This window comes from Phragmites australis, chromosome 2, assembly GCF_958298935.1.
Source record: "Phragmites australis chromosome 2, lpPhrAust1.1, whole genome shotgun sequence".
NCBI classification, from domain to species: Eukaryota; Viridiplantae; Streptophyta; class Magnoliopsida; order Poales; family Poaceae; genus Phragmites; species Phragmites australis.
In genome coordinates, this window is record NC_084922.1 from 7,024,039 (window position 1) to 7,050,806 (window position 26,768).

Sequence of the window (26,768 nt, forward strand, 5' to 3'; positions counted from 1 at the left end):
TTGAAACAGAAGAGAAGAATCGAAATCACCCTCCGAATGACACATGAACCACTTTTCTCGGATCGATAGCTCATACGTGTGCTCATCAATGGCGCGGCACACTATTCTGGTAAACGGGCGTTCGAGATCAGTAGTGGCGCGTGGGCACGCAGCTCGCTGGCTTGAACGCGAGCGGGCCGGCGGTGTACACGACGTTCTCGTAGCCCTCGCCGTCGGTCCACCGCTTGCCCTCGTCGCGGAGCGGCGCGCCCACCATGCCCTGGTTGATGTTGGTGACGTAGTTGCACTTGGCGTCCGGGGAGGAGAGCAGGCGCACGAAGCACGCCTTCTGGGGGTCCTCCTTGTAGTAGTAGCGGGCGCTTTCGACGCTGAACTCGGCTTGGAAGTAGCCGTTCTCGTCGACGACGGGCGCCCGGTACGCCATGACGCGGTTCTTACTGTCGCGGCAGGTGACCGTCACCTTCGCCCCGGGCAGCGGCGCCGCGCCTTCGAGGCGCTGCGAGCCCCGTTGCGCGCAGCTCTGGCAGAACACCAGGCCCTCCACCCGCACCACCAGCTTCTTGTCCCCGTGGGCGGGCGGCGGGGTGTAGGGCGCCGGAGTGGAAGGCGGCGGGGTGTACGCGGCCTGTGGCGGCGGGGGACTGTTGGTGTAGCCGTCAGCCGTGGCCCCGGCGACGAGGAGGGACACGAGGACGGCGAGGTGGAGGAAGGCCGCCATTACTTGGGGACCGGCGCTCGATCGATCGCTCGGAGGCGGAGAATGACGAAGATGAATTGAGCTTCGGTTGTGTGGAAATGGCGGGAGCCGCACGGTTTATATACGTGACAGGGTGAGCATCAGCGAGAAAAGAAAATGGTGCAGACGTGCGGCCATGTAGGCGCGGGTGATCAGTGGTGGTCGCCTCGTCGGCATTGGGCATTTGGGCTACGTGAAGGCCAGTTTGTTTCGATCAGATTTCAGAGTCTCATCCTCTCAGGTGACTGCGTCACGTTGCACTGGAGGTGATAATGATTGGTGTACAAGAGATTGTGTGCTCGTGATTAACCTGATCCATTGTTGTAGACTATTGGTAAGTCATGTCGTCGATAAAGAAAAATACAAACATGCTTGCCGGTATCCAGTTATTACCCAATGGATATTAGAATAAAATGAGGAAAAGCTTTGGCTTCAATGTTTAGTAGATGTGTTGTACCTCTACTCACTAAGGATTAAATATTATATTTGCTATTTATCTGTCTCATTAAGATAATTTTTTTTTATAGTAGGCGAAGTACCTATCTACAGAAAAGGGGTATATCGTGACTTCGTCAATCTCTAAGTTTCGCATCTTTGATCAATAATAAGACGTGACTTTATCAATCACTAAACTTCGTATCTCTAATCGACGGCGAGACACCTATGGTAACTTTGTTAATCTCTAAACTCAACATCTTCGGTCTTCTGTATGTGCTGTTTGAGTCGTGCGTGCTGTTATGTGAGTATGTACATACGTCTATAAGTTATATAATTATTTAAAAAGAATATTAAAATAATATAAAAAATCTTTGGTGAAAACAAGTAAATAGATGCAAACATGCAAACAGTGAATATCCGTCTGATCCCCATTCGAAAGCTACGGTTGATCGCATCATCCCACCAATAGAGCGGGTGTTGCATAAAACTCTTGTGCAACCATAAAATATCACGAAATAACTCATTCATTGGTGGAATGGTGGGATTAACCGCATTTCGGATAGGGATAGGACGGACGATATTTACTGTTTGCTTTGCACAAAGATTTCCCCAAAATAACATTTTCCACGTAGTGGGCCTTCGGGAACTGGCAGTCCTGAATTTAAAGCCCATAATTGCATATTGGGCTTACTTTCTAAGAGTGGCATGGGCCGTGTTAAATATTGAAGATACAAGCTTCAAGCAATAGGCCCATTTCACAACCAAATCCAACAAGAAATGAAAGCCCACCTGTGCGTACGGCTTATCCCTCTTCCAATTGCGACTTCTTTTGCCCTAATCCACACAGCTCTCCGCCGGCATCACGAATACGGAGTACTCTCCTTTGTTTTTTACGCCCTGTCCTCTAGAACGTTCCCGAACCCTAGGCGAGAGCCCATGTCGGGGTCCTACGGATCCGACGACTACCGCGGCGGCGGCGGCTACGGCGGCCGAGGTCGCGTCTGGATCCTACGGACGAGGTGTTTGCGTGCGTGTTTCTCTGGATCTGCTTCTGACCGGTTCGTGTCTGTGTAGGCGGCGGCGGAGGCGGTCGTGGGCGAGGAGGCGGCGGCGGCGGCAGTGGAGGAGGGTATGGAGGAGGTGGCAGTGGAGGAGGGTATGGAGGAGGTGGCAGTGGAGGAGGGTATGGCGGCGGCGGTGGAGGATACAGCGGCGGGGGCGGGAGAGGTGGAGGTGGAGGCGGGGGATTCGGTGGAGGCGGTAGAGGTGGAGGTGGCCGAGCCGGGGGCGGTGGCGGTGGCGGTGGCGGGCGCGGGGGAGGACGCGAAGGCGACTGGGTTTGCCCTGACGCGAGGTTCGTTTCGAATTACTCGGTTCATCGATGTCCCGTTTGGTTTGAATGATCTAATTATCTTCGTCTTTGAGACTGTCCTGGGAATTCTGGTGTGTAGGCTTGAGATAAGTTATTGTTTCGGGATATTTTATTTGCGGTGTTTTGGTTATTAAAACATTAGGCTGTTGAATCAGGATTTGCTTGCGACATGATGTGCAGTAGCCAGCTCCCTGTTTCTTTAGTTGATTTGCACCCATGTAGGTGGATTGTATAGTTCCCTGTTGTTTGATTTGTCTGGATAGATGGAACTTTCATAGGGTTTTATGATTTGGAGCCTAGGGCGTCTTGTTGTGATTGTGATTACCAAAATTTGATTTGAGACTTAAGCACCATTGATGACAATTTCAATAATAGATTCTCATGGCTTTGTCAATTGATTTGAGGCTAGGATGCCATTGATGACAATTGTAATTCACAGATGTATAAATTGCTTTAGGGTTATAGGAAGGGTTTAGCATTTTTTCGATGGCTGTAGTTTCTTATATTTGTTTTTTCCCCTTTGTGTAGAGCTTTAGTTCTTCCATGAGAAATCTTAAATGATGTTTTTAGTTTAACTGGTTCCCTATGTCACTGTTTCCTAAAAGATCTATAAATTTTGATCCAGCTGCGGCAACGTGAACTTTGCGAGGAGGACTGAGTGCAACAAGTGTGGGGCGCCTTGTCCAAGTGGAGGTGGAGGAGGAGGCGGCGGCGGCGGCGGCGGGTATAATAGGTCTGGTGGAGGTGGTGGAGGCTACAACAGAGATGGAGGGGATTACAACTCCAGTGGTGGTGCAGGAGGAGGGGGAAGAGGAGGATACAATCGAAGTGGTGGTAGTGATCATGGTTTTGATGACTACCGCGGTGGCAGAGGTGGCAGTTATGGGGGACGAGACCAGGAGAACAACCAAAGGGGTGATGAAGGTGGTTACAAGGCCGGTGGCTATGGACAAACTCCTAAGCAAGGGCCTCCTTCATACGGTGGGCCTGCTGGTGACTACACAGCGCCTCCTAGCTCCTACGGAGGCAACAATGCCTATGGTTCAGATTCTGCAGTGCCACCTTCTAATAGCTATGGCAGTGGTCCAGGCTCATACCCACCAAGCTACGGTTCCCCACCTCCAAACCCATCTTCTAATAGTGGTGGTGCTCCAGGGGGGCAAGGGGGATTGCCGCCTACATATGATGGTGGGTATGGTGGTCGGTCCATGCCTGGGGGTGGAGGTTCTGGTGGTGCACTGCCACCTTATCATGGCAGCGGCGGCGGTTATACTGGTAATGCTGCCCCTGAGCCTGCTCCAAAGGTTAAGCAGTGTGATGCAAACTGTGATGAGACATGTGATAACGCAAGGATTTACATCTCAAACTTGCCGCCTGATGCCACTGTTGAGGAATTACAGGAGCTATTTGGAGGAATCGGCATGGTATACTTGAATTTCTTTTTTTGTTAGTACAACAACAACAACAAAGCCTTTGTCCCAATCAAGTTGGGATAGGCTAGAGATGAAATCCACAAGATCCAACTAAAAAGATGATGAGAAAATAATAATGATAATAAAGGTACTAATAAGCGTAAAAAATAAAAGTAACTCTATATTTTACGAAGGCATCACTTTCTATATTGGTATGTATGTTTTATAATTCTCTTTCTAACTGAATTTATTAGTTCCCTCTTTCTCATCTCCGTCATGTCCTAGAATTATCTCATTCCCAATGTTATCTTTCCCAGCATAATCGTTATTCACTTGCCACGAGCCCACTACTAGCTATGACAGATGTGTAGTTAGAAACCATGTTGATGAGCTAGTGGCAAGCTAGCATCTGATTTTACTATGTTCATATTGGTCTACTATGCACGTAAGGATACTATTATTGTTTTTTCAATTGTCAATACTCGTAGTACGTTTTAATGCATGAGTTTGTGGAATCTATTATATTTTTTAAGACAAGGTGCTCATACATGTCAAATGCTATGTTTTGGAGTACAAGTATCAGTTTGGCGGTTTGGTTTTATGTATATGTGCAAATAGTTTACCAGTCAGTTTTGTATGTCAATATTGATGTTCTCTTTGAGTGTGCATGTTTATAGTTAACAGTTCTACTCCCAAATAGATAGAGCAATCTTTATGCTTTATAATTATACTCTCATGTTAAGTTAATCTTGCGATGTAACTTGACATTGTTGATTGAAAATCTTATTGAGTAGATTACAGTTGATTCTTACGTTATACTGCGTCTTTGTAGTTATTATATTTTTTCAGAATTTTATTTTGTTTCTATGTTACCTTTTATGTTATGGAACCAATCTCTCTCTTTCGTTTTCCTTATCTTATTGAATAGAATACAATTGATTTTACAATGTGCTGAGTCATTGTAACGAACTCAGTTTTTTAGAGTTGCATCTTATTTTTTACATAAGTTGTCATGTTAAGGAACCAATTTTTTCTTTCTTTTTTTTCCTTGCTATTTATCTTTGTGTAATCAGTTGCATTACTGTTTCTTTTGAAAGGTTGGAAGGATCAAGCAAAAACGTGGCTACAAGGACCAGTGGCCCTGGAACATAAAAATCTATACTGACGAGTCTGGAAAAGCTAAAGGAGATGCTTGTCTTGCTTATGAAGATCCTTCTGCGGCTCATTCAGCTGGTGGATTCTATAATGGTAAGTTTGTTGTTGAGTTTGCATTGTTTCGTGATATCCACTTGTCCAATGCATTGTCCGGTGCAGTTTGTAATGCATCTATTCTGTTCATGTTCCAGATTATGACATGAGAGGCTATAAAATCAGTGTTGTGATGGCTGAGCAATCAGCACCCAGAGCACCCTCTTATGGTCATGGGTAAGTACTTAAATCTGTTTATCTCCTACACGCAAATTCTGAGATGCTGTATGAAATCAAATTGTCTAATTGCGTGCTATTCTGAATCAAGTAGTACCTTGTATTATAATTTGATTGATCTAGGGATTTGCATCTGCCACACACTTTAACATACTGTTCAGCAATGGCCAATGAATGATTCTAGTATCCCCTTTGAAAAAAAGGTGTGTTCAGTAGTATATGACGCACGCTGTTAGCACTTTCATTTTGGTCTAGCTTTTGAATTAACTTTAGTTGGATAGTACTGGATATTGTCCAGCCAAATTAAGTATTACGTATTAAATTGTGATATTGTACACAAGACACTAATGGTTGATCAGAAACGTAAAGCCCAAATATCTGGACTTGTTTTTCGCACATCAGGCCTTTTTTGTGATGTATAAGGTACACATGATGGTAAATACTGAAGCAATTTTCTTTGGTTACTCTGTTTCCTAACTGACAGAATCTAATTTGTTGAGCAAAACGATTTATCCTGATTGGAGTACCATACAATTCAGTAGTACTACCGTACGAACTCGGGGATGGCAAGGAAAATAGGAACAGATTAGTGTACTACTGTCTTGTTCTAATGTTTCTGCGTTGAAACCATGTTTATGTGAATGTAACAATGTGCAAGGGGAAACGAAACTACTTGATAATAAGTTGGCAACGAAAAGATATCGGATCTTGTGCTATGTAGTTTTGCTCTTAGCAGTGTATCCCTCGGTGTGTATTTGTGTACTAAATCATGATTCATGTAGATGATGCTTATATTAAAAAAAATTGTACTGTGTTATGTGCTGTGCAGCGGTGGCCGCGGTGGTGGCTATGGTGGTGGACGCAGGGATAATTTCAGAGATGGTGGCCATGGACCTAATAGAAACCAGGGTGGTGGTTCACGTCCACGACCATACTGAAAACAGCTAATATAATTACTAAGATTGTCATCTGTGAGAAACCATTTGTATTCTTGTTCTACGGACGTGTACTCATACAGGCGCATAAGGTAGGTTGTCTGCTTTTCTTGGACTTCTGTTCCATTGTCATACACCAGTCTTGGTCGGATGTTTGTTTGTCCTAAAGTCATTGATCTATGTTATGTGAATTTTTTCATAGAGGCAGCTGGATATAAGCTCCAAATGCTCGTAGGTTTGAGATGTTATTTCAGGTGAGTGCCGAACTGTTATGATTCTGTAATGTTTTGCTATCTTGGCGATTGCTTACCTATATATTTCTGTGTTCTCTTTATTTATCTAATGCTTACATTCCACATGGTACCTCAGCCGGTGGATCAGTCCTGTAAGCTTTGGATTTTTGCTGTGGAGAACAGTTAAGCATTGTTGTTCTGCGATAGGTTTATTAGATTCCGTATATATGATTAACCAACGTAGATTGCTCCACATCCGTTCACGTGGATGTGGAGTTGAATTTAGAATGTAGCGTGTTCCGAATTCAGGTTCCAGCGGGCGTCTGAGTTAGCACATTGATGGTATTTAGCAGTCTTGTACGTCTCTGGGTACTGATTTCCATCGAAACAGCCTTTTTTTTGTTCTGATTCTACCCCAGATGTGAAAGGAAAACCTTGGCGGTGTGCTCAAAATTTGGATTTATTGCAAGGGTGCAGCTGCACAGTGAGACAAACTTAACACTCAGCACCGGAACTGCAATGTTATCTGCTCTTTCTGTCGAAGTGGCAGTTGCAATTCTGCATCCACGCACGGGACCAGCGATGTGTGGAATGTTAGTTTCATCTGCTCTCTGGTGCCTCGTCTCTGACTCTCTGGGAGCTTTCCTCAGTTCAGTTGACCTGGCGGCACTGGATTAGGCATTAGCCTTGGTTATCTTCAACATATACTTCAAAAATTTATTCTTTATAATATTATTATAATATTTTTTTATTTTTTATCTTCAGTAGTTATCCTATTTTCTATTTTCTTATTACTCTTCTCTATAGTCATCTTCTATAAAAAGTTATGAGAGTAGAGAGTACTCCAAATTTTAAATATGAACCCATCTTGTTGCAATACTGTAGCACCAGGAACGGGTTGTGTTGACTTTTACTGTAGCAGTGGATACCGATGCTACTCGAGTTTGTCATGCTCTATGAATGCAAATGAGTATCTAATGGATAATTTTACATTAATATTTATTTTTTCCCTTAGCTTAGTTAGGAGTAAATCTTTAGTTTTTTTAAAAAAAATTGGATTGATCCAATGAATAAAAAATACAAAACTTCTCCCTAGCTTACTCGGTTGGCTGTTTTCTTCCCCACTCTGCGATACTTTCTAGCTTGGTCTGGAAGATCAGCAGAGCTATGGTGGCTACTTCGCGTGGGCTCTTATGCAGACTTTTTGTGTGACAAATGTATGAGTTGTTAGTTGTATGACATTTGTTCAATTAACCTTCACAAAGATTGTGAAATATTATAGAGTAGATTAACAGTCATTTGAACTGATCACTTTTATTGATGGATGATTGATAAAAATCCAGTGGAAAAAAATAAGGAGAAAAAGGTACAGCATATATTGATTATTGTTTCTTTGTTAACTCATATGAGAAAATCTTGTAAAAGAAAAATCCATAAACGAGTTTAGAGAATAATAGATATGTCTTGTATACCTCTTTTAAAAAACCTCGGTAGGAAAAATAAGAGGTATGATATGTGATTTTGTGTTGATATTGCCTCATTAAAAACCATTTATAAGAAACTTTATAAAAATTCAAAGGAAAAAGAGTACACTATGATGTATGAACAGATTGAATTCAGAAGGAGACTTCCATAGTTGCAAATAGTGGAGGCACATCTCGGCCAAAGGACTCATGGATTGGAGTGCTAGATCACTGGGGAACGTGATCTGAACCCACGCTGAACGCGCATAATTCTAGACTGGGGCAGCGGCACGGCAATCATGATCCCGGCGGCGTCGGTGCTCTAATAGTCGAACGGTTTGGTGAGGGCATGTGGGACATCCAGGGGCACGCGTTGGTCAAAGGACATGACGATCTGATCTATGATCGGCCAAGGAATGTCGATGCCAATCGGTGGCCGCACGGCTGCCGGCGACGGCCGTGGTGGCGCAGATCGAGCTTTGGCCGGGCTCGGGGTTCGGTTAGGGATCATAAATGGATCCATACAGGGGAAAAGTGAAGGGGAAGGGACTGGTCCGATTCCTCACCTTGTTGCGACGATCGGTGACAGAATTCGCGGAGATGACAATGGCACCGGCGGCACGGCAACGCAGATCCCAATGGCGTCTTTGCTCCTCTGGCCAAACTGGTTTTGGGTCATGGTGAGGGATGATCTAGGGCATATCTTGGTGAAAGATCAAAGTTTTTACCTGAACGGATCGCCGGGAACGCGGATGCCAACCGACGACTACAAGGCTGGACGCGACTTGCAGAGAGAACAGTGAACCATGGCAGCAGCCTGGCAGCGTGGTGGAGTGGTGGCATGCAGCTTGCAGCAGCATAGAGGGCTCTTTTTATATGTGCAACGAGGGAGAGGAACGATCGATCGGAGTTAAGGCTGTCGGTTTTGGAATTTATTGGGGAAGAGAAACGACCATCTCATGTTAAGGACAATAACTTCACCATCATAACTCCAAATTAGACGTTTCTGGACTCTATCTTGTAGTACTCGAAAAGATCTACAACTTTTGTATTCATTGGAAATTCTGAAAACGCTATCTTGATTTTCAAAATTCGTCACAAGAGAAACTGTTTGAATTATGTCCAATCTATGCAGCACTAATTTCGGTGGTCATAACTCCTAGCTCTATTATCCAAATAGGGACTTTCATAGTTGCAAATCTAATCTCTCGACGAGATGTACCACTTTGGTATTGACAAGATTTGCATTTGAGGTTGTATTGAACTCTGAAATTGCGTGAGAAGACAAGGCTGACGACGAGAAGTAACTTGCAACCGTCTTCAATTGCCATTATGGCCATTAAAGCGGCGGTTTTCACTCTGAATTGCTAGGAATTGATAGAGGATAAATGCATATCAATGCGTCTTTATTGAGCACTAACTCGAGCTTTGTTGGCCAGCCTTGGCTGCCATACGAAAGGACGACGTTGTTTGGAAGTGGATGGAAACAATCAGGTACATGCTCATGCAAGAGAGCTGATTTGGATTAGCTTTAGCGCACATGTGGGCTGTCATTCTAGCAATCTAACGTGATGCAAGGTTGATGGCTTGATGCTAATTTGGAGCCACAGGTTAGAGAGAAAAATATTGAGGAAAAATAGTGATGGGTTGGATCAAAAGGATGCGAGATGAGATTGTCCACGGATGATTACTGGATAATGTTGGGAAAAATGGAACAAAGATTTGTCCAACCTTGAAATTCCTTAACCTATTCTAATATTTTAAAAATATATTTTTCATCACTCAAAACAAATTCTTTTTAAACTCTAATTTTTTTAAAAAAGCTTTCAAATTTCAGAAAAAATATTATTTTATTGTTTTAAAATGCTCATAACCTAAAATATGAATTTTGGGGTGTGGCATCTTCCTTTCGTACCAAAGGGGCTAGTGGGCTGCGGCATCATGTCGAATTGACAAAGATCTTCGGAGATCGTTGATGGTTTGGTAATTACCTTTTAGTGGAACATTTGTTTTGGCTCCTCTTTTATTCCTCTAATAAAATCGGCAAGTCTCATGCCGTCCTTTCGAGAGAAAAATTGAACTGAAAATTGATATTTAGAGGATCTTTAATTCAGACATCTTGTTCTTATTTTAACCTAAAAACTGATATAACTAATTTATTTTATATTACAAAATCTAAATCGTATACGGATCTGGGAGCTAAAGCTCGATCAAACAGGATCAGAATCACGTCTCTATTCGTATTGAACCCATTTTTTTAAGGATATTGAACCCAATTTTTAGGAGTACATTACATTATATTGTCTGTACATATCCATTTTTTTCAGATAATGGTCAAGCGTACTTTGCTTCAATTGCTTTATGTGCAGTATGATACACCATACAGAAAATAAACGGACGGTGCGTGACCAACACAGTTTAGCTCCCTGTCATTCTTCATTTTGTTCAGCTGATGGATCCGCAGAAGCGCTACCTTGTTCAATCCCTACCTGTTCTTCTACATCACCAACCTGGGAATATAGCAGAACAGAAAAGGTCTGAAGATGAAATGGCGTTATTTCCATCAGAACAGAAAGTATCTGGTGTAATTCGGGGGGGGGGGGGGGGGAATCAAAAAATGGAGTTATTTGGACAGCAAAGTTGAGTGATTTTGTAGGCCTACGGTCTACCTCATCATCTGGGACCACCACCGTCTTCACTTGTGCGACAACGACTGTAATGTCATCCATCTTACCACCTGTAGGAGCAAAATTTGGGCACCATTGGCTTACTGATTTTGCTGTGTAGAATACAGAGCATGGCAGCATGTAATAAGCTAATGCGTACCTATTAGTTTGGCTCCAAGCAGCTTCTTCCACCAGGGAACATCGAAACCCTGCATGTAAGGAAAGTATTTGGAATGAATCATGTTCCGTCATCGATGAGGTAAATAATGACATGTAAAGGAGATTCTCATAAGATGTATTTGTATCACACCCTGCTCCGGGCCTCCATTGAGTAGGGTGAATCAAAGTTGACATCCACCGAATGTTTTCTTGCAAGCTCCGCCAATGCTTTTGCTGTGGAAAACATCATCACGCTTTCAGAAGGGATGGAACATGTGGTCAGATGACCCCTGTTGCATAAGTGAGAATTTTACCAGCTTCATCTACGCCTGGAGACTCAGAAATGACGGAAATAATCTCTTGATCAAAGATATTGTCAAAAAGTCCATCTGAACCACTCACAATCGTATCACCCTCCATAAGATTTACACTGCAAACCTGATAGATAAACAAACTTGCAAAACCAGACAGCAAAAACCTTCGCAGAACACTTACATCATGTATAATCGTATTGACCATTGTAGAACCTCATTAAATCTGAAATTAACAAGGAGGTGTCCACATATACTGATAAAAGAATCTTTGCACATACATGACAATTATTTTCACTTACATCCTGAAGATTAAACAAAATCCGACACTGGGCCTGCTTAATAGGTTGATTTTCATATACCAACTAGCCACCTTTAAACTTAAAAACTTTTACAGTGGCATGTCATAGTGCTGGTGCTTAAACATAATAAAAGAAAAAACACTTAAACTTAGAAGAAGGTACATACCAGTGCATCCTGATATGTTTGACCAGATGCCTCAGAGCTTATCTGATATGGACAGTCAAAGTAATGTTCTTGAGGGGATATAGAGAACATTACTTGGCCTGGAATGTCGTGGCATCGAGGAAGAGAAACGAACGACTGGTTAAAATTGGTACAAAATAGGTACATTTAGATATTATTTATTCAAGTTCACCTTTCCGAATAACTTTCAAACCACAATCTCCCACACTTGCAATTTTTAGAGTCCCGGTCTTCTCAAGCATTGCGATGATTCTAGTACCATTGCAATGAATTGAACAGCATTTTATGTATCATCCATAACACAAGAGTTATCTGTAAGGCTGTAACATATAACAATGTTCAAATAATGCTTACACTGTTGCAGATCCAACAGAAGAAGTTGCAGCATGAGCTTTCATTAGAAGAATCTGAGGATCACGATTGACCTGCAGCTCCCATGTGATGTAAATTTGTTACAGGTGCATAGCATAAATGGGACCGATGGAATTCATACATAAGTTTATTTCATAGTACTGATGTCTAGCGAGAGATACCTCCTCATCTTTGAGAAAATTAGAGCTGTTTCTCATGAGCTCTCGAGAAAACAGAGCGGGATTGACATCCTTTTCTGCCCATCTGTCAGTAGATAAGAGAATGACTAGCAGGATAAAAACCATGTGTTAATGCAGACTGATGAAATCACCTTATACCTATTGAAAGTGGTGCAGGCAATCAGAAATAGAAAGAAAAACACATTGATCACAGTTCATTGCAGGAATTCTTTTGGGGCACAAACAGTTGATTGCAGCAAAGATGGCGTACCCTGAAACGCCATCTGCGATGGCAAATACTCCGTGAGCATCACTATTGACAAATAAAGCATCTTCTCCACCACTCGCAGCCTGGAAAATATGAAAAAGGCTATCAAAGTTTTCCAATTTCAATTCCTATAATAAGAAAGAGAGAGAGAGAAGGCCCAGGAACGATATGATCTGTGAGCAACTAGAATTAAACTTATTAGTTAAAATAAATGGCCAACCTTTCTCGGGTGCGGGATTAGATGGGTACCAATAGATAACGCAGCTTCCAACCTACAACCACAAGTTCATAGGACTGAATACTGAGTTACCGACAGATGAAAGAAATAACTTGAGAATAACAATTAGGAGCACCAACAGTTGATCCCTCAGTAAGCTGGAGCAAGCAACTTAATTTTGCACTTTGATGACAATGTGAGTTGATAGTGTTTAGAACTAGAAGCCACCAGAGCAACTCCACATAAATAAATCATCATCAAACATACACATAAAGGGAACTAACACTATAATTGCACATGATGGAAGAGGCTGCACGAAATTGGGTGGCCATGTTACAGTTATGGAGCCATTTCTATACATAAGATCCTGAATTCCCTCCAAAGAGAAGAGCCTAAAAGTATTTTTAAAGGTGGTCATGTGGTGATGATGTTGGAAAGGGTGCATCAGGGATCCAAGCTACACTAAAAGGACTGAAATTTGTAGGGTGGACTTTCCCACCCTAATAACTTCAACTTCCTATAGCACCATGTCCAACAAAAAGGTGAATTTGAGGCAGAAACAGCGGGAATCCTACACTCATACAGTCATACTGTTCTTCATGTAAATATAAACTTGGATGAATTATAATGGCAATTCAATTCCTAGTATAACCATCACTCACTGTCCAGGATACTATCCGAGATCAAACTCTTATCCTAGCTTCCAAGAACCGGACGAAAATCAAACACTTTACGAAAAAAAAAACATGAATTCTTGAAACAAAGACAAGTAGAACATAAAACGGGTAGGAGAAAAGGGCGTACTTGGCGGCGCGAACAGGGGAGAATCGCAAGCGACGAAGTGGAGGAAGAGTAGAAGGGGGAGAGACGTGGATGCGAGGTGGCGAGAGGCGGGAAGCAGTGGACGCCGCCATTGAAATCTCCTCGGCAAATGCGACGCGCTGGTGGTGGTCTGGTGGAGGAGGGGTGGAGGCAGGCAGGCCACATCAGCGGCTGAGGCATCTTGCTAGCTCTCTCTCTCTCTCTCTTTAGAGAAAGGAAGGCCTCTTGTGCTACTTGATAGCTAGTGGCACCATTTTACATGTACCCAGCATAAACTATCCCTTTATAATGCTTCGCTAGATATGCCATCTCTTTTTTTTGTTTCTTATTGTAGCCATTACCATCAGCATCGTGTATGTAAACCCAAAAACATTGGACATGTAAAAGTACTCAGAATCCAAAGTAGGTTTAGGGTCTCCGTAGTTGTCGTACGAGAGTAACTTAATCCAACGTATATATATATAATTTTATATAGAAGTATATTTTGTTATCCGTATATACAGTTACAGTTTAGTGTAACATATGTAAATATATGATGGTAGCTTTAACTCAGGAGGGAAATTTGATTTAAGCTCTCTCTTTAGTTTGGTTTGGGGATGTATGTTTTTGCATCTACTTATATAGACAGATTCAGTTATCAGTATCACAAAATATCTTTATACGAGTAATTAATTACAATTTTAACTCTTACATTCGTTCATAGCAGCCTTATATTCAGTCAAACTTGAACAGAATGAGAATGAGTGAATTCATATTGATTAAAAAAATGTTTGATCGGTTATATTAATCTGGATAGATTAAATTTAGTTATCTAAATCTAATTTCGCGTAAGTGGATGTTAGAATTGAGATTTTAAATAATTGATCTTACGAAGATAATTTTATAACACATATCTACCGGACCAAATTATTTCACTCTCAAATCAAAATAATATTATATATTACGTTCACCGAATCAGACTAAAACAACATGGGATATAGGCGACAAGCACGCTTCTCCCATCTAAAAGCCACGCCGTGTCGCCGTGTCGCCGTGTCTTCTCCCGAACGCGATTCCTGAAACCAACGCGGCGACTCCGATCACCACAGCCGCCCGCCGCCCACCACCTCCTCCTGCACCTTCGCCGCTGCCGGGGCTCGCTCTCCTGGGAGACATGTCGCGGTCTATGAGCTTGAGGTCGCGCCGCGACCTGCCTCCTCCCCAGAAGGTGATGATCCCCGCGTCCCCCCTTTTCCCACCTCCCTCGGGCCTCTGTTCGCGCCCCGCGCGTGCGGTGAGCGCGTGCACATTAGCGCGGGCGTGCCCGCGATGGGCGGGTTGGATCTCGGCTTCGCGACGCCCGCCTTCCCGAGTGTCGCTTGGCATGGCGAATTTGTGAGCTAGGGTTCAAATGCCGATTCGTGCTCAGTGCCTCCATTACAAGGAGGCTTGTGCATGCACGCGAGCGGATAAAGGTTCAGTATTGATGTTGAATTTGGCCTACTACCTTGTTGATTCAACATCCGAGCATCAGCGTTGAAAGGCACCTTGTCCTATCTATCTGAAGTATATTTGTGCTCCTTTTGTTGCATTAGCTGTTAGGCGAGTTCCTTGTGCTTCCTTGGCGGCATTAGGTAGTATTTCATGCTCAGGGCCTGTGCATCAGCTACTCATTAATTTTGTAATAATGAATTATGTGTTCCAGGCAATTGAAAAGCTTGAGAATATGGTGGATGGAGGAAATTACTACGAAGCCCAACAAATGTACAAGTCAACCAGTGCAAGGTACCATGTATATGATTTAACTTAATAGTGGCTCCCTTTGCTCCCCTTGTTTTCATCATTTTGATAACCTTATGCTTCAGTCCATGTGAAAATTTCTTATTGCATGATGGGGATCAACTTTCCACACCATTACATTACTTGAATTAGACGGCCTAAGCAAGATATGAATCGGTTCAGTGTGATGTGTGCTTTATTACTATTGCAATTATTTTGGCTCATATAGCATCTTAAAATTTAACCTGAGGAATACTGTACATAAATCTAACAAGAATCAACTGGGGAAGAATGTGAGCTCGAGGATCAATATATACCAGTAAACCAGCTTAACTTTGTTTGGCACATCTCATGTAGGTATGTTGCTGCTCAGAAGCATTCGGAAGCCTTGGATATCCTTCAGTCAGGCGCTTTGGTACAGTTGAAGCATGGGCAGGTTACTTTCTTGCCCTCATTCCTGTTTTGGTTTTTTAATTGAAAACAGAGGTTATGGTAGCAGGCTATCATACTCTGTATAGTAAGGTGCTTTAGATTTGCCGGAGCTGATGCTGGTACGTGAATTTCGTTGTTATCTGTTTATGCACATGCATCAACCTAAATTGGCATTTGACCAAATCCATGATAGGAACAGCAGCATTTAGAACTTCGAAATCATTCCATTTTTTAATTACTGGTAAAAGATCTCAATGTATTTGTATTATTATTAACAATTTCAGGTAATTTGTGGTGCTGAACTTGCTATCCTTTTTGTGGACACCCTTGTCAAGGGAGGGCTTCCTTATAATGAAGAAACTTTTGGTCAGCTTTTTTCTTTTTAATGTACATAAGTTCCTTTTATTGATTGTCAATTAACATTTCCTTAAGTTTATCAGTTTTATTCTTCCTATAGTTAGCAAATCAACAATATTTTATTCTGCAACATGTCATTTTAGCATGCTCCTAGCAAGTCCATTGTGCAAAAAAGATTGAAGATCCTAATTTTTTGGTGAAAGAAGTGACTCCTAGTGCTAAATATGTGCTTCTCTTCTTCTTCTTTGCATGCAAAAAATCTTAGTGTTCCTTTATGGTTTGAAATTAACTGAATAAAGCACTCTTCCTGTAGCAAATGAACGCATGCGGCAAGTTTGATTAATCGTATCACATTTGGCGATTGTAACTATATTGTATTACCCTAGATCGTATCAGAAAGATGTATGAGGCCTTCCCCAGGATATCCATTCCCCATTTCCTTGGAGATGACTATGACGATGATGGGCATAAATTATCTGAAGCTATTTCTGCTGCAAAAGTGCGCGCAGAGAGTTGTTCATCATTCCTGAAAGCTGCTATCAGGTAAGGAGGTTATAGTGATAGGGTAATGCATGGTTCCTCATTTTCATTTGCTTCCATCTCATATCAAAATACAGATTGATCGACCGGTTGAAGTCAAAAGAGAAAAAAATATATGCTTTTCAATAATAATTGCTTTCCTCCTTGTGCTTTAATGAGTACTTGCAGCAACATGTTCATTATTAATCTCCGCAAAACACTTCTAGAGTTGGTCATGGTGGTGTTGTTTCAAAATGTAGTCTGGCTTGTGCTAATCTATTTTGTAGTTTTGAAACTGCGATACAATAACTTCCCATAATATTTGGATTTTGCATCTGTATATTTTCTACTTTATACTCACTGTGCTTACTCGGTTACTGCATTGTGATGATTCTCCTATTTCGAGCTGCTATCTTCATGTGGCACTAATAATGTGTCATTCGTTTATTAAGGTGGTCTGCTGAATTTGGGGCATCGAGAAATGGATCTCCTGAGCTGCACGTTATGTTAGCAGAATATGTATATTCTGAATCTCCAGAAACGGTAACTTGCTTTAATTCATTGGCTGATAAGAATGTGGATGTCTTCTATGTTAGAGCTGCAATTTTTATGAGTCACTATGGCTGTTCCTAGTTTTATTGTTTTTGTGATTGTGCTCCAAGTTTTTATGTTAGTTCCTTGACTGCAGGACATGACTAAAGTCTCAAGTCATTTTGTGCGCGGAAATGATCCTAAAAAGTTCGCTTCTATGCTGCTGAACTTTATGGGCAAGGTAATGGTTTTGTTCTTAACAAATAAGTTTTACATATTATAGTTGTTAAGTACTCTTAATCTCTTGTGTTGTATTGTGCAGTGCTACCCTGGTGAAGATGATACTGCAATTGCACGTGGTGTCCTAATGTAAGATGCCCTTTCATTTTTGGGGGGGGGAGCGAGGATATCCTTTGCATATATGAGTGCAGATATTCAGTGCATTTTGCAATGCAGGAGATGTCTGGTTCCCATTCTATTTACAATGTTAAGTACAGGTTCGCTAACATTGTGTTTGGTATGCATGCAAGATGTACCATGATTTAATAATGACACTGATTAGGATCTATTGCCTCAATGAAATATCCTGATGTGTGATCTACAAATCCCCTTTGGATAATAATTGAATGCAGAGACTAGCACACTGTAAAGTTAACTAAATGTTCCATTGATGGGATAGCATAACAATATATTAATGTTATAGAGATAGAAATATTCAGTCTTCTGACATAATGTTCTTTCCTTAAGGTACCTATCTCAAGGGAATCTGAGAGATGCAAATTTGCTTATGAATGAGATGAAGGCGCAACTAAAATCTGCTGACTTGGAATTTCCGAAAACAGATTTGATTCAGTTCATCAAGTATCTTTTACAAACGTCAGTTTGTCCTATTCTTTCTGCATCTTTTATCAATATAATTCTATCTTTCGGACTGGACATCTGTCCTACAGTTTTTTCATTGCATTCACATACTAATTTTAGCGGAATGAACGTTGCACTTTTGCATGATAGTTCTCAATTGTCAACTGCAAATATGTTATTTATATTTTCTACCAAAAGAAAGATAAATCACAGCTTGAAGGTATGGCAAATGCTTCTGTGGCTAAGCTTTTATGAGTACATTGGATGATTTTTGCACTTAAGACTCATGTCTTGCTCAGTTGCTCCTGATGACTTGATGTGAAACAATTAGTACCTGTTTAACTGATACGTTCATGTCCCATATTGTGCCTGGTTCATAAATTGCTGGTGTCGTGTTTTCTTATTTTGGCACACTTCTGTGGTATGTTGTCCCAGATTTGCTTGATAGCTTTATTTTCCCTTTGAACAAACTGATCGTACAGTTCAAACATATTGCAGGAGAACTGTGTGTCATTGTATTAAAGAAGCTATAAAGTCGATCATTTTACAAACACCAAAAAGAGAAAAATGAAAAAGAGCTGGCTCTAGTGTAAGCACATTTCAGGATATGTTTGAAAACGAAAATGAAAAAAAAAACATATTCAAGTCACCATGTATGCTTGAAATAATCTTGGGAGAACATTTCAGGATAGTTTTACATTTTGTTACTTGCATGTACATTTATTTGATGGCATTGCTCTCAAAACTCGGGCTTTATTGTATGCTAGTGAGAAGCTCTTTTGTTATTGTTTCCTGTGCTTGTGGGCATTTGTAACACGTGTCACTGTTTACAGGCTTGAAAGAGATGCTTACCCTCTTTTTAGGACACTTCGACAGAAGTATAAGACAAGTACAGATCGTGACTCTGTGTTTGAGGAGGTAGTGCCTTTTATCTAATATTTTGTAGCTCCTTATGAACATCTGTTTACCATCACAAGGCATGTTTTACCATTGTAAACATGAATTTGACAGGAACCAGGAGAACTGCTTTAAAAAATTGCCACATAAAAAATGATGACTTTAGATCCTGTAGGAGTTGGTCGAAAATGGAAGTTGTATTGCTGCTATTGCTGTAACTAACTTGCTATCATATCATATCATATCAAAACTAGAGAGAAAAAAAAGCAAACTTAAAGAAGGTAATGAGGTGGCATGGTTGGGTTTTGCAGTTACTGGATGAAATAGCTGCGAAATTTTACGGTATACAGCGCCAGAACCCTCTAGAAGGACTTTTTGGTGACATGTTCAAGGTAAGCTATATGTCTTTGCACTAATGCCGTAACTTGTGTTCTGAAATTGGTGGTAATAAATGACTTTTCCTGACATGTGTATCAACTTCTGAAGAAAGCAACAAAAAATGGTCTAAAAGATTATAAACTTATAATTGTTGTAAGCAGTCAGAAATTTTAAATGCAAAGGTTTCCCATGTAGTTCACCATTCCATGTTTTCCCTGTCATTCAAATTTCTTAGTCACTACCTCCCTACCTCGGTGGGAAAAATGCCAGTGCTAATTTACAGTTTTTTTGGTATCCTTTTTAGGTTTCATAGGTCCCAAATTTTACCTTTCTATGTACCTGCACCGTATAGTTTCACGTTCACATATTTCTAATGGCCCAATTACAATGCAGTGACCAATTGACACTAAAAAGTTTATCGAACAGTGATGTCAATATATGCTAACACTTTACAAACCAATCGGAAAATATTAGTATGGAACCACAAGTCGACAGCCTACCAAATTCCAAGCCCAAGATTTATCGGTCTTATTCTCTACATTCTGCAGATATAATAGATGAGGAAATAATTTGATCTTTAATGCCATCTTCAAAATCATTGAGCGAGATATTACAATTGCTGCCATGACACATTTTGTTCTCCAAAGGCGCTTCCTCATTCATGAATATCCAAGGTCATACATTTAACAGCAAAATGCATGAAGATACATGCTCCTCTGCTCTCCTGTAAAATCATCTATTAGTTACGATTGTTCCTAAATTTACTTGTTTTCCTTTTGCTGGCTCTGCCTTGTTCACTTTTGGAGAAATCATATGTAACCCACTTCACGATGCTAGCATGCTAGCTACATTCGATCCACGTGATGACCGATTGTATGTTCATTGATTTTAATTTACGGCGTTATCACTAGAAGCTTCCATAGGGATGCTTGCCTTGTAGTTCATTTTTGTAATCTGAAGACGTGGTAAACAAATCAATTGATTTCCAACTTGCACAAAAAAACATAAGACAGGATTAATTGCGAGTTCAGTATGCCACAGGTGACTGTAGTACATTTTCTCCGTAGCGATGCAGTGGTACCTAGCGCCAAATCAAACAATGGCACACAAAAATGTGTTTTCTGGCAATCATGATCGCGATCATAAACTAGTAATTTGGACCAAGCCAGACCAGGCAACCATACAATAACTGCCACAAAAGTTATCCAGAGCCAATAGTCCAATAGCATCAGATCGATTCTCCACCAGGGGAGACTGAGTACAATATTAAGGCCTTTAAGGGCATGAGCAATATTAGGTGCTTACAGTGTTAAGCACACATAAAAATTGTAATTTTCAATGCAAACAAAAACTATGTGTTAAAAATTATAATTTCCGATGCAAACAAAGACTATATTTACTTAAATATGATTAATTATCTTATTAACACTAATATAAATAGTGGCGCTAAAGTACCCCGCATAAGCACATGTGCTACTACAGTTGAGAATTTTTTTTTCCGCAAACACCTGCTATAAGCACCATATTGTACATGCTCTAATTTTGCTTCATGCTCATAGATTTTCCCAAAAAAGAACAATGTGTGTAGAACAAATCAAATTAAATAGAAATTCGTACACCAGCTAATTATAAACGAGCCTGGATAGGGACTTGCTTACAATGTGTTGCTCATGTAAGCCTGGGCAGCATAAAGACATGGCAGCCCCCAGATCCCAGCACAAGACAGCAGTTGAGTGTTGAACGCGACAGGCCTGCACAAGGCTCCTTGGCAAGAAAGGAGCACCAACTACGCTCAAACTCCATGAGGATGATTTCATCTTGAGTGGCAAGCGTGCTCATGTGAGTCCGGAGAAACCTCCCCTGCTCGTTGAGTTCTCTGATCTGTCCTGCCCCAAATAGCAAGCCCTGAAAGCACAAAAGTACTCATGGCTACAGCTACGTAACTTCTGTTTGCATGCTACGTGCATTAGTTGCGTATCTTGTTGTAATGGTATGTCGCAATGCGCCAATACATACCATGGATTATTATACATATCTACAGGCGCTATGAATAATGTGGGTTAAATCGCCATACCTGCTGAAGAAACATCTCTCTCCTTGTCACTTGCATTCCGTGCAGCGTTTAACGTAGTTGTTCGTTCTCTTGTCCATCGGTTCATACTGACAGACGAACATCCCACTGGCATAAGCTTCATCTTGGTCCAGTACTTGAACACACTGCCTCCAACCACCAGTGACTATCGCCAGTGAGAAATATTAAAGCTGAAGAACTCCCAAACAAATTCATCATTTGCAAAAGCAGCAGGCAGCAGCATTTATTATGATTCAGACACCACTATCGCCAACTATACATAAAACCCTTTCTTTTAGCTCTTGAATTTTCTGCAAGAACCATTCATATTGCGGTAAAACAATGAGTGACAATAGGATCATCAGAAAATGTAGCACTTAACTATGGTCTCTCTAAGGCGAAGAAACGTACAGGATAAGATATTGAAGCCCATCTCTCAGCAGAAGTGGCAGCTTCTTTAAGGTGGGATTTTTTAGGAATCTCATGGGAAAGAGTATAGGTAGAGCTCTCCGTTGCCTCAGCTACCCATATTTGCCTCATCTGGTCTTTCTGTCGCTTGACCAGATTACTAAAACCAACCTGTGTAGCAAATGTAACAATAAGCTAAAGCTGCACTTGTTTTGAAAGGGTTAAAGCTGAACAAATGTAACAACCAAAAAAATTACTGGAAGTGGTCTTAAAATTTCTAAGCAACGAATTCCACAAAGTGGCGCTCAATATAGAGGTTTCATAATCAGGGCTAATGATATGTCATATGTTGCATACAGTATCAATGTATTTCAGATTTAAAGATACGCCAACTTAAGATATATACAGCATAATCAAAATATCACATACTATACTTCCGGAGAGGGCATAACTAAATAATGCTGAGTCTTCGCCAGTGGTTGGGCAAGAAAAGCTAACTGCTAGAAGACAATCTCGCTCTTCAGACTTTTGTTCAGAGATAAATTTAGATCCATCTGTCAAAAAGAGCCACTGCCTTTTCTGGTTGCTACATAAATAAATATTGCCAACATACAAAATAACACCTGCAATGTCAAATTCACTGAAATAAACAGGAATTATTCAAAAGGTTCATTGATACAACGAGAGAAGATTCAGCGAGTTAATTTGGGATTAGACTGACCTTGAAAGCGGCACCTCACCAAACTTTGACAGTTCAATTGCTTTACGAGGGCTGAAAAATGATCTGCAACAAGAAACATGGTTTAAGGTTGAACGATGCAATGTAATCAGTGTGCAGTCATGTCTCTTACTTAAAATCTGTGGTCTGAGATGATGATAAGCGCCTCCATGTCGTAGATGATCCTCTAGCATGCAAGTAGAGGGTTTCAGTACAATAGTTCGAAGGCACCAATCCCGTAACAGAATAAATTTGTCCCTCCACAAGATCAGCTTTCTGTCAGTAGCAATGATGAAGCTTTAATGCTTTACATCAAAAATCATTTGTTCCCTTTTCAACAGAGAATAAGATGCTTTAGAACTCTTATAAACTGCAGGATGATTGTGCCATACCTGCATCTCAGTAGGGTTCCAAATTGTTATTAGCCCTTCCTTGCTACTGGCTTTTGAAGCAGAAAGTTTACTGACAAGGCCCATCACCCTCACTTTCAAAAATGGTGTAACATCTCTTGAACTAAGGTTAGCTACTTCGAGGGCCTTTTCAACCTTCTTAGCTACTTCATTTTGCATAACCACCTGCAATATATTTGGTGTAACATTTGCAGCTTTCCATAAAGTATTAACTAATAGATGCTAGAGCTATTTACCTTTCGTTTTTCTTTATAAGATGACAAATGCATCAACTGCTCTGAAGTCATGCCTGCAATTATAACATCAGGCTCAGCTGCACGCTCTAGCATTTTGCAAAATTTAGCCCCTTCCTCGTTATCATCTGTACTGTCACAGTTTTCTTGTTGTTCAAACAGAATATCTTCTGCGATCTTAGATACACTACAAGGGAAGGTAAACATTATTGCGATGGCACTAAAAGGGGGATAATATCAAACAAATAGAGCCACAAAACTACCACGGATTTTGGTTCAGCAACTTCAGGGCTCTAGTCTGAATGCATTCAACTGATTCTATGCAACAACCAACAATGAGTCTATAGATGATACAGTTATGTTGCCTGAAAATTTAATAATACCAACAGGCAACCCACAGCAATCACTATTCACCAGTGCACAGGACCTGTAGATTTACATGATGCTACTTGTTTTTTTTTTTTTTTTTTGGAGGGGATACATGATGCTACCTGCAACATGGTCTCCAAAAGCCTGGCACACTGATATTAGGGAAAATTACTGTGCAAATACAAATCCTGAAGTACTCATAATTATTAGCGGAGCACGATTAAATGGGATTAATAGACAATTAACCAGATATTTAAGAGGACAACTGCAATCTTAGTTGCACCAAAAGATAATGGTAGGAGAAAGCCCAGTCCTTAGCTAATAGGATGAAAAGCAGAGGCAATTGATAAGCACCAGTTCATTTAGAAAATATAACTTCATAATCCCCATGCCAAAAAATGCTGAGAATGTTCTGGACCAAAAAAAAAAATAGCCACACCAGAATGATGCTTTGACACACTGTACATGTATTAGCACTTGTAACGCTACTCGGATACTTCTATAGATAATCGACGTCTATTAGGAGTTGTGGGCGTTCAGGGCAATCAATTGTGTCATTTGCTTTAGTGACAACTACGTACCTCTGCTGGTGCAGTGTTAGTGCCTTTCTTTCCATCCTTTCAGATCTCACAACAGAGCGACCATCAGGCAACCTGAATTACTCAACTGAGTGTTAGAGAGTCCACCTCACATATGTGTATCTGATCCTAGTTTTTGTTCCGACAATTGTAATGTGTTTAAATTGCATCCAGCAGTATACCTTTCCCTGTACAGAACAGGATATATCCTTGTGACTCCAACCAGTGTCTTAGGAACTCTACCACCGGAAGCTTTTATGCACTTGAATGCCAGTGGAAGTCCAACATGCTTGCCTGAGATGTATGAAAGGTTATCAAAGATAATACAGCAGTTTGAAAAGGGATAAGCAGAACGTGGAGTACAAATTTTCTGTTTTCAAGTACTTGTATTGTACACTGGTAATCCCAGCTGAGTACATGTTTTGCTTTCAATATAAGCAAGATAAAATTATCTTTATTTTTTATTTTAAAAACTAACTATAGTACAAAAAGCACATACAGAATCCCAAGGTCTCATTCCATCTTGCACGATAGGTGCCATTTATATGGACCATTAATTTGGCAGAACCAGATGCCTGAAAGTACGAAGTCATCAACAAAGACATTTAATTATGTGTTAGTCCTTATGTACAACTAATGAATGGATCAGGGCATCAGGCAAACCTCATGGAACGACACAGGCCCAGACCACCCGCATAAGGAAGCTCCCCATATCTGCCAAGATAGAACACATAAGGTCATATATGTTAGGAGTAAGTAATTAACTATAGCCATGTCCCCATGAAAAGTGAAAACAGCATAGTACCCGAAGCTTCTGTCCTAAGAAAAGCTTTCTTTTCTCCAGCTGTTCTGAAAGTGCCGTATCTAATGATGCATCAAGTGGATACCTGCGAAGAGGCAGACACTGGATGTTGTTGGGTGTCCTTCAGTTTCAACTCAATGCAATAAGGAGAACGCAACCACGTACCATCCATCAGTTAATTCAATTTTCACAGACATGTTTCTATTAGCAGCTGGCAAGCTTTTATTGTCATTGCTGTCTTCATTAGTATCTGCCTTGTCAACCTCCAACTTATTGTTATTTAGGTTAGGACAAGAGTAAATAGCTGAAATGCACAGGACCATCATCAAAGATGGTGAAGCATTCCCTTCTAAAACTTTCTTTATTGCTGACCGATGGCCATGGTTCACTTCTCTGTCATACCTAAATCCATAATATTTCATGAATAAAATCATATGCATCCATACAACTGAAATGGTAAAATTAAAGACATGCCCGTTATCTTACCGGTACTTCAGCTCCTCAAAAACGTTGGCAACAGTCAAGAACTGACCAGCAGTTCTAGTTGGGTAGCATCTTTCGAGTGAAGCAAGTTTCCACACAATCCATTTATAGTGGTTACTGACCCATCTAAAACAGGAAGATTCAAGTGATTCGATATCCAGGATGTGCTTATTATTTGGAGAGAAGAAAACTATCTCATAGTTTTTACTGGCATCCAGCATTCAGAACATGTAAGTCAATATAGAGTAATCCTAGCATGATGAAAATGAAGCAAAAAAAAGAATTGGAAAAAAATGAACAAATCCCTGGAAAAAAAATCATAATGTAGGCAGTTCACTAGAAACACGTGAAATTGGAAAGTAATGATCAAACATTTTATATCACTTATTGAGCAAAGGCATCATATCTAGTTAGTTAATCTAACAACGGGCTTGCTTAGTAGCACCTTAGAATGGCATAGCCTTAACGTTGAGGGATAGAAAAGTGGGATAGAGATTGTGAAAGGAGGCGGAGTAATTCTAAGCCTTTATTCTTTTCTATCGAGGAACCCCAAAACCCTATCCCAATCCCACCCCTCTATCCCACAATTTAAACACCCTGTAAAGGTCAATCTTGTATCATCAGCATGAATTGTATCATCAGCATGAAATATTGGAATATGACATTAAAGAATGATGCTTACTCTTTAGATGCATATGACAATGAAGCACCACACGCGAGCAGCATCTTCTGAAACTCTTCAGCCCCAGTACCCGTATGCTGAAACTTGTACCTCTCAGCTCTTTTTGCATCCATGAGCTTCACATCATCTAATACATGTTCAGTCTAGTCATCACAAGAAAGATTCCCAGTCAACAAAGTGAGAAATTAATGCACCTGCAGAAATGAAATGCGAGTATGCAACACTCTGCGTACCGAATATTTGAAGCAAGGAGGACCACCAAAATATTCTTTATAAGTTTTCCTTTGATGTTGGAAAGGATAACGTGCAGATAGCTTTGTCCTACAGGGACTGATCTGAGTTGATGGTAGTTTGGATTCTCCTGTGAATAATAGTCCAGCCAATCAAGTAGGAACGAATCTGGAGAATGTGCTTAACAATGTATCACCCATCAGCTTACCAGCAGAGGACAGTTTGTTAGTTTTCATTGGCGTGATGAACCTATCCAGTTTTATCAAGGATATATCAGAAGCATGACATCAAGGAGTTTACAACTTGCTAGACAGGATGCAAATCAAAGGACCTGGAAGAACGGGGCCGTTTGAATGGAGATATGGAGCTTCTTCCCCCGATTATTCTCTTTCCATTAGTAAAGTGGTCCGTAGTTCCAGAACGTGTAGCCATGCAGTTAGTGATGTCAACCAATGCTCCAGCTGGCATGTGGTGCCTCCTGGTCTTGTCCTTAGTGTCACTTGCATTGTCACCTTCAGATAAACATCTGGAGGGAGGCTTCGGGACCTTTGGGATTTCATTGATTGGACGATATTCC

The 26,768-nt window shown here is 40.9% G+C and overlaps 4 protein-coding genes across 9 annotated transcripts in view; 1 reads left to right on the forward strand and 3 right to left on the reverse strand.

Moving 5' to 3' along the window:
- LOC133909809 (non-classical arabinogalactan protein 30-like) lies at positions 1-1,146 on the reverse strand. Its single transcript, XM_062352357.1, has one exon. It carries the CDS (start codon positions 716-718, stop codon positions 128-130), a length of 591 nt encoding a protein of 196 aa, XP_062208341.1. The 5' UTR covers positions 719-1,146; the 3' UTR covers positions 1-127.
- An 842-nt stretch (positions 1,147-1,988) lies between these two features.
- The window catches only part of LOC133896906 (protein GET4-like), a 31,366-nt gene continuing 6,586 nt past the window's right edge, over positions 1,989-26,768 (forward strand). For 2 of the 5 annotated variants that reach the window (XM_062337544.1, XM_062337555.1), the window contains exons 1-11: positions 14,500-14,680; positions 15,158-15,237; positions 15,589-15,667; positions 15,948-16,029; positions 16,407-16,563; positions 16,992-17,082; positions 17,228-17,311; positions 17,393-17,439; positions 17,818-17,946; positions 18,765-18,849; positions 19,140-19,220. In XM_062337544.1, coding sequence (XP_062193528.1) covers positions 14,627-14,680; positions 15,158-15,237; positions 15,589-15,667; positions 15,948-16,029; positions 16,407-16,563; positions 16,992-17,082; positions 17,228-17,311; positions 17,393-17,439; positions 17,818-17,946; positions 18,765-18,849; positions 19,140-19,220 — 969 coding nt within the window. In that variant the 5' untranslated portion in view covers positions 14,500-14,626. Of the gene's footprint in view, positions 2,169-2,248; positions 2,529-3,171; positions 3,971-5,055; positions 5,207-5,304; positions 5,384-6,212; positions 6,573-9,453; positions 14,681-15,157; positions 15,238-15,588; positions 15,668-15,947; positions 16,030-16,406; positions 16,564-16,991; positions 17,083-17,227; positions 17,312-17,392; positions 17,440-17,817; positions 17,947-18,764; positions 18,850-19,139; positions 19,221-19,754; positions 20,129-22,779; positions 22,910-26,768 lie in introns of those variants that run through there. The other 3 variants (XM_062337548.1, XM_062337551.1, XR_009905848.1) reach the window with 3 other exon arrangements.
- LOC133896927 (probable protein phosphatase 2C 1) lies at positions 10,256-13,729 on the reverse strand. 2 transcript variants are annotated; one of them, XM_062337561.1, is made up of 12 exons: positions 13,456-13,729; positions 12,655-12,706; positions 12,438-12,517; positions 12,170-12,251; positions 11,991-12,061; positions 11,809-11,888; positions 11,619-11,716; positions 11,154-11,277; positions 10,991-11,073; positions 10,841-10,889; positions 10,684-10,751; positions 10,256-10,524 (listed from the first exon to the last, which is right to left on the reverse strand). In XM_062337561.1, exons 1-12 carry the CDS (start codon positions 13,563-13,565, stop codon positions 10,444-10,446), a joined length of 978 nt encoding a protein of 325 aa, XP_062193545.1. In that variant the 5' UTR covers positions 13,566-13,729; the 3' UTR covers positions 10,256-10,443. The 2 variants fall into 2 exon arrangements, with proteins under 2 accessions (XP_062193545.1, XP_062193547.1); XM_062337563.1 differs by lacking the exon at positions 13,456-13,729 and having other exon boundaries at positions 12,170-12,273.
- On the reverse strand, positions 20,792-26,560 carry LOC133896895 (protein BREAST CANCER SUSCEPTIBILITY 2 homolog B-like). The gene is made up of 18 exons (XM_062337535.1): positions 26,400-26,560; positions 26,194-26,321; positions 25,961-26,103; positions 25,282-25,404; positions 24,961-25,197; positions 24,799-24,880; positions 24,657-24,707; positions 24,493-24,568; positions 24,176-24,287; positions 23,997-24,068; positions 23,050-23,233; positions 22,796-22,978; positions 22,537-22,679; positions 22,407-22,469; positions 22,115-22,325; positions 21,689-21,856; positions 21,281-21,588; positions 20,792-21,111 (listed from the first exon to the last, which is right to left on the reverse strand). The coding sequence occupies exons 1-17, from the start codon at positions 26,425-26,427 to the stop codon at positions 21,532-21,534; spliced, it is 2,061 nt and encodes a 686-aa protein (XP_062193519.1). The 5' UTR covers positions 26,428-26,560; the 3' UTR covers positions 20,792-21,111; positions 21,281-21,531.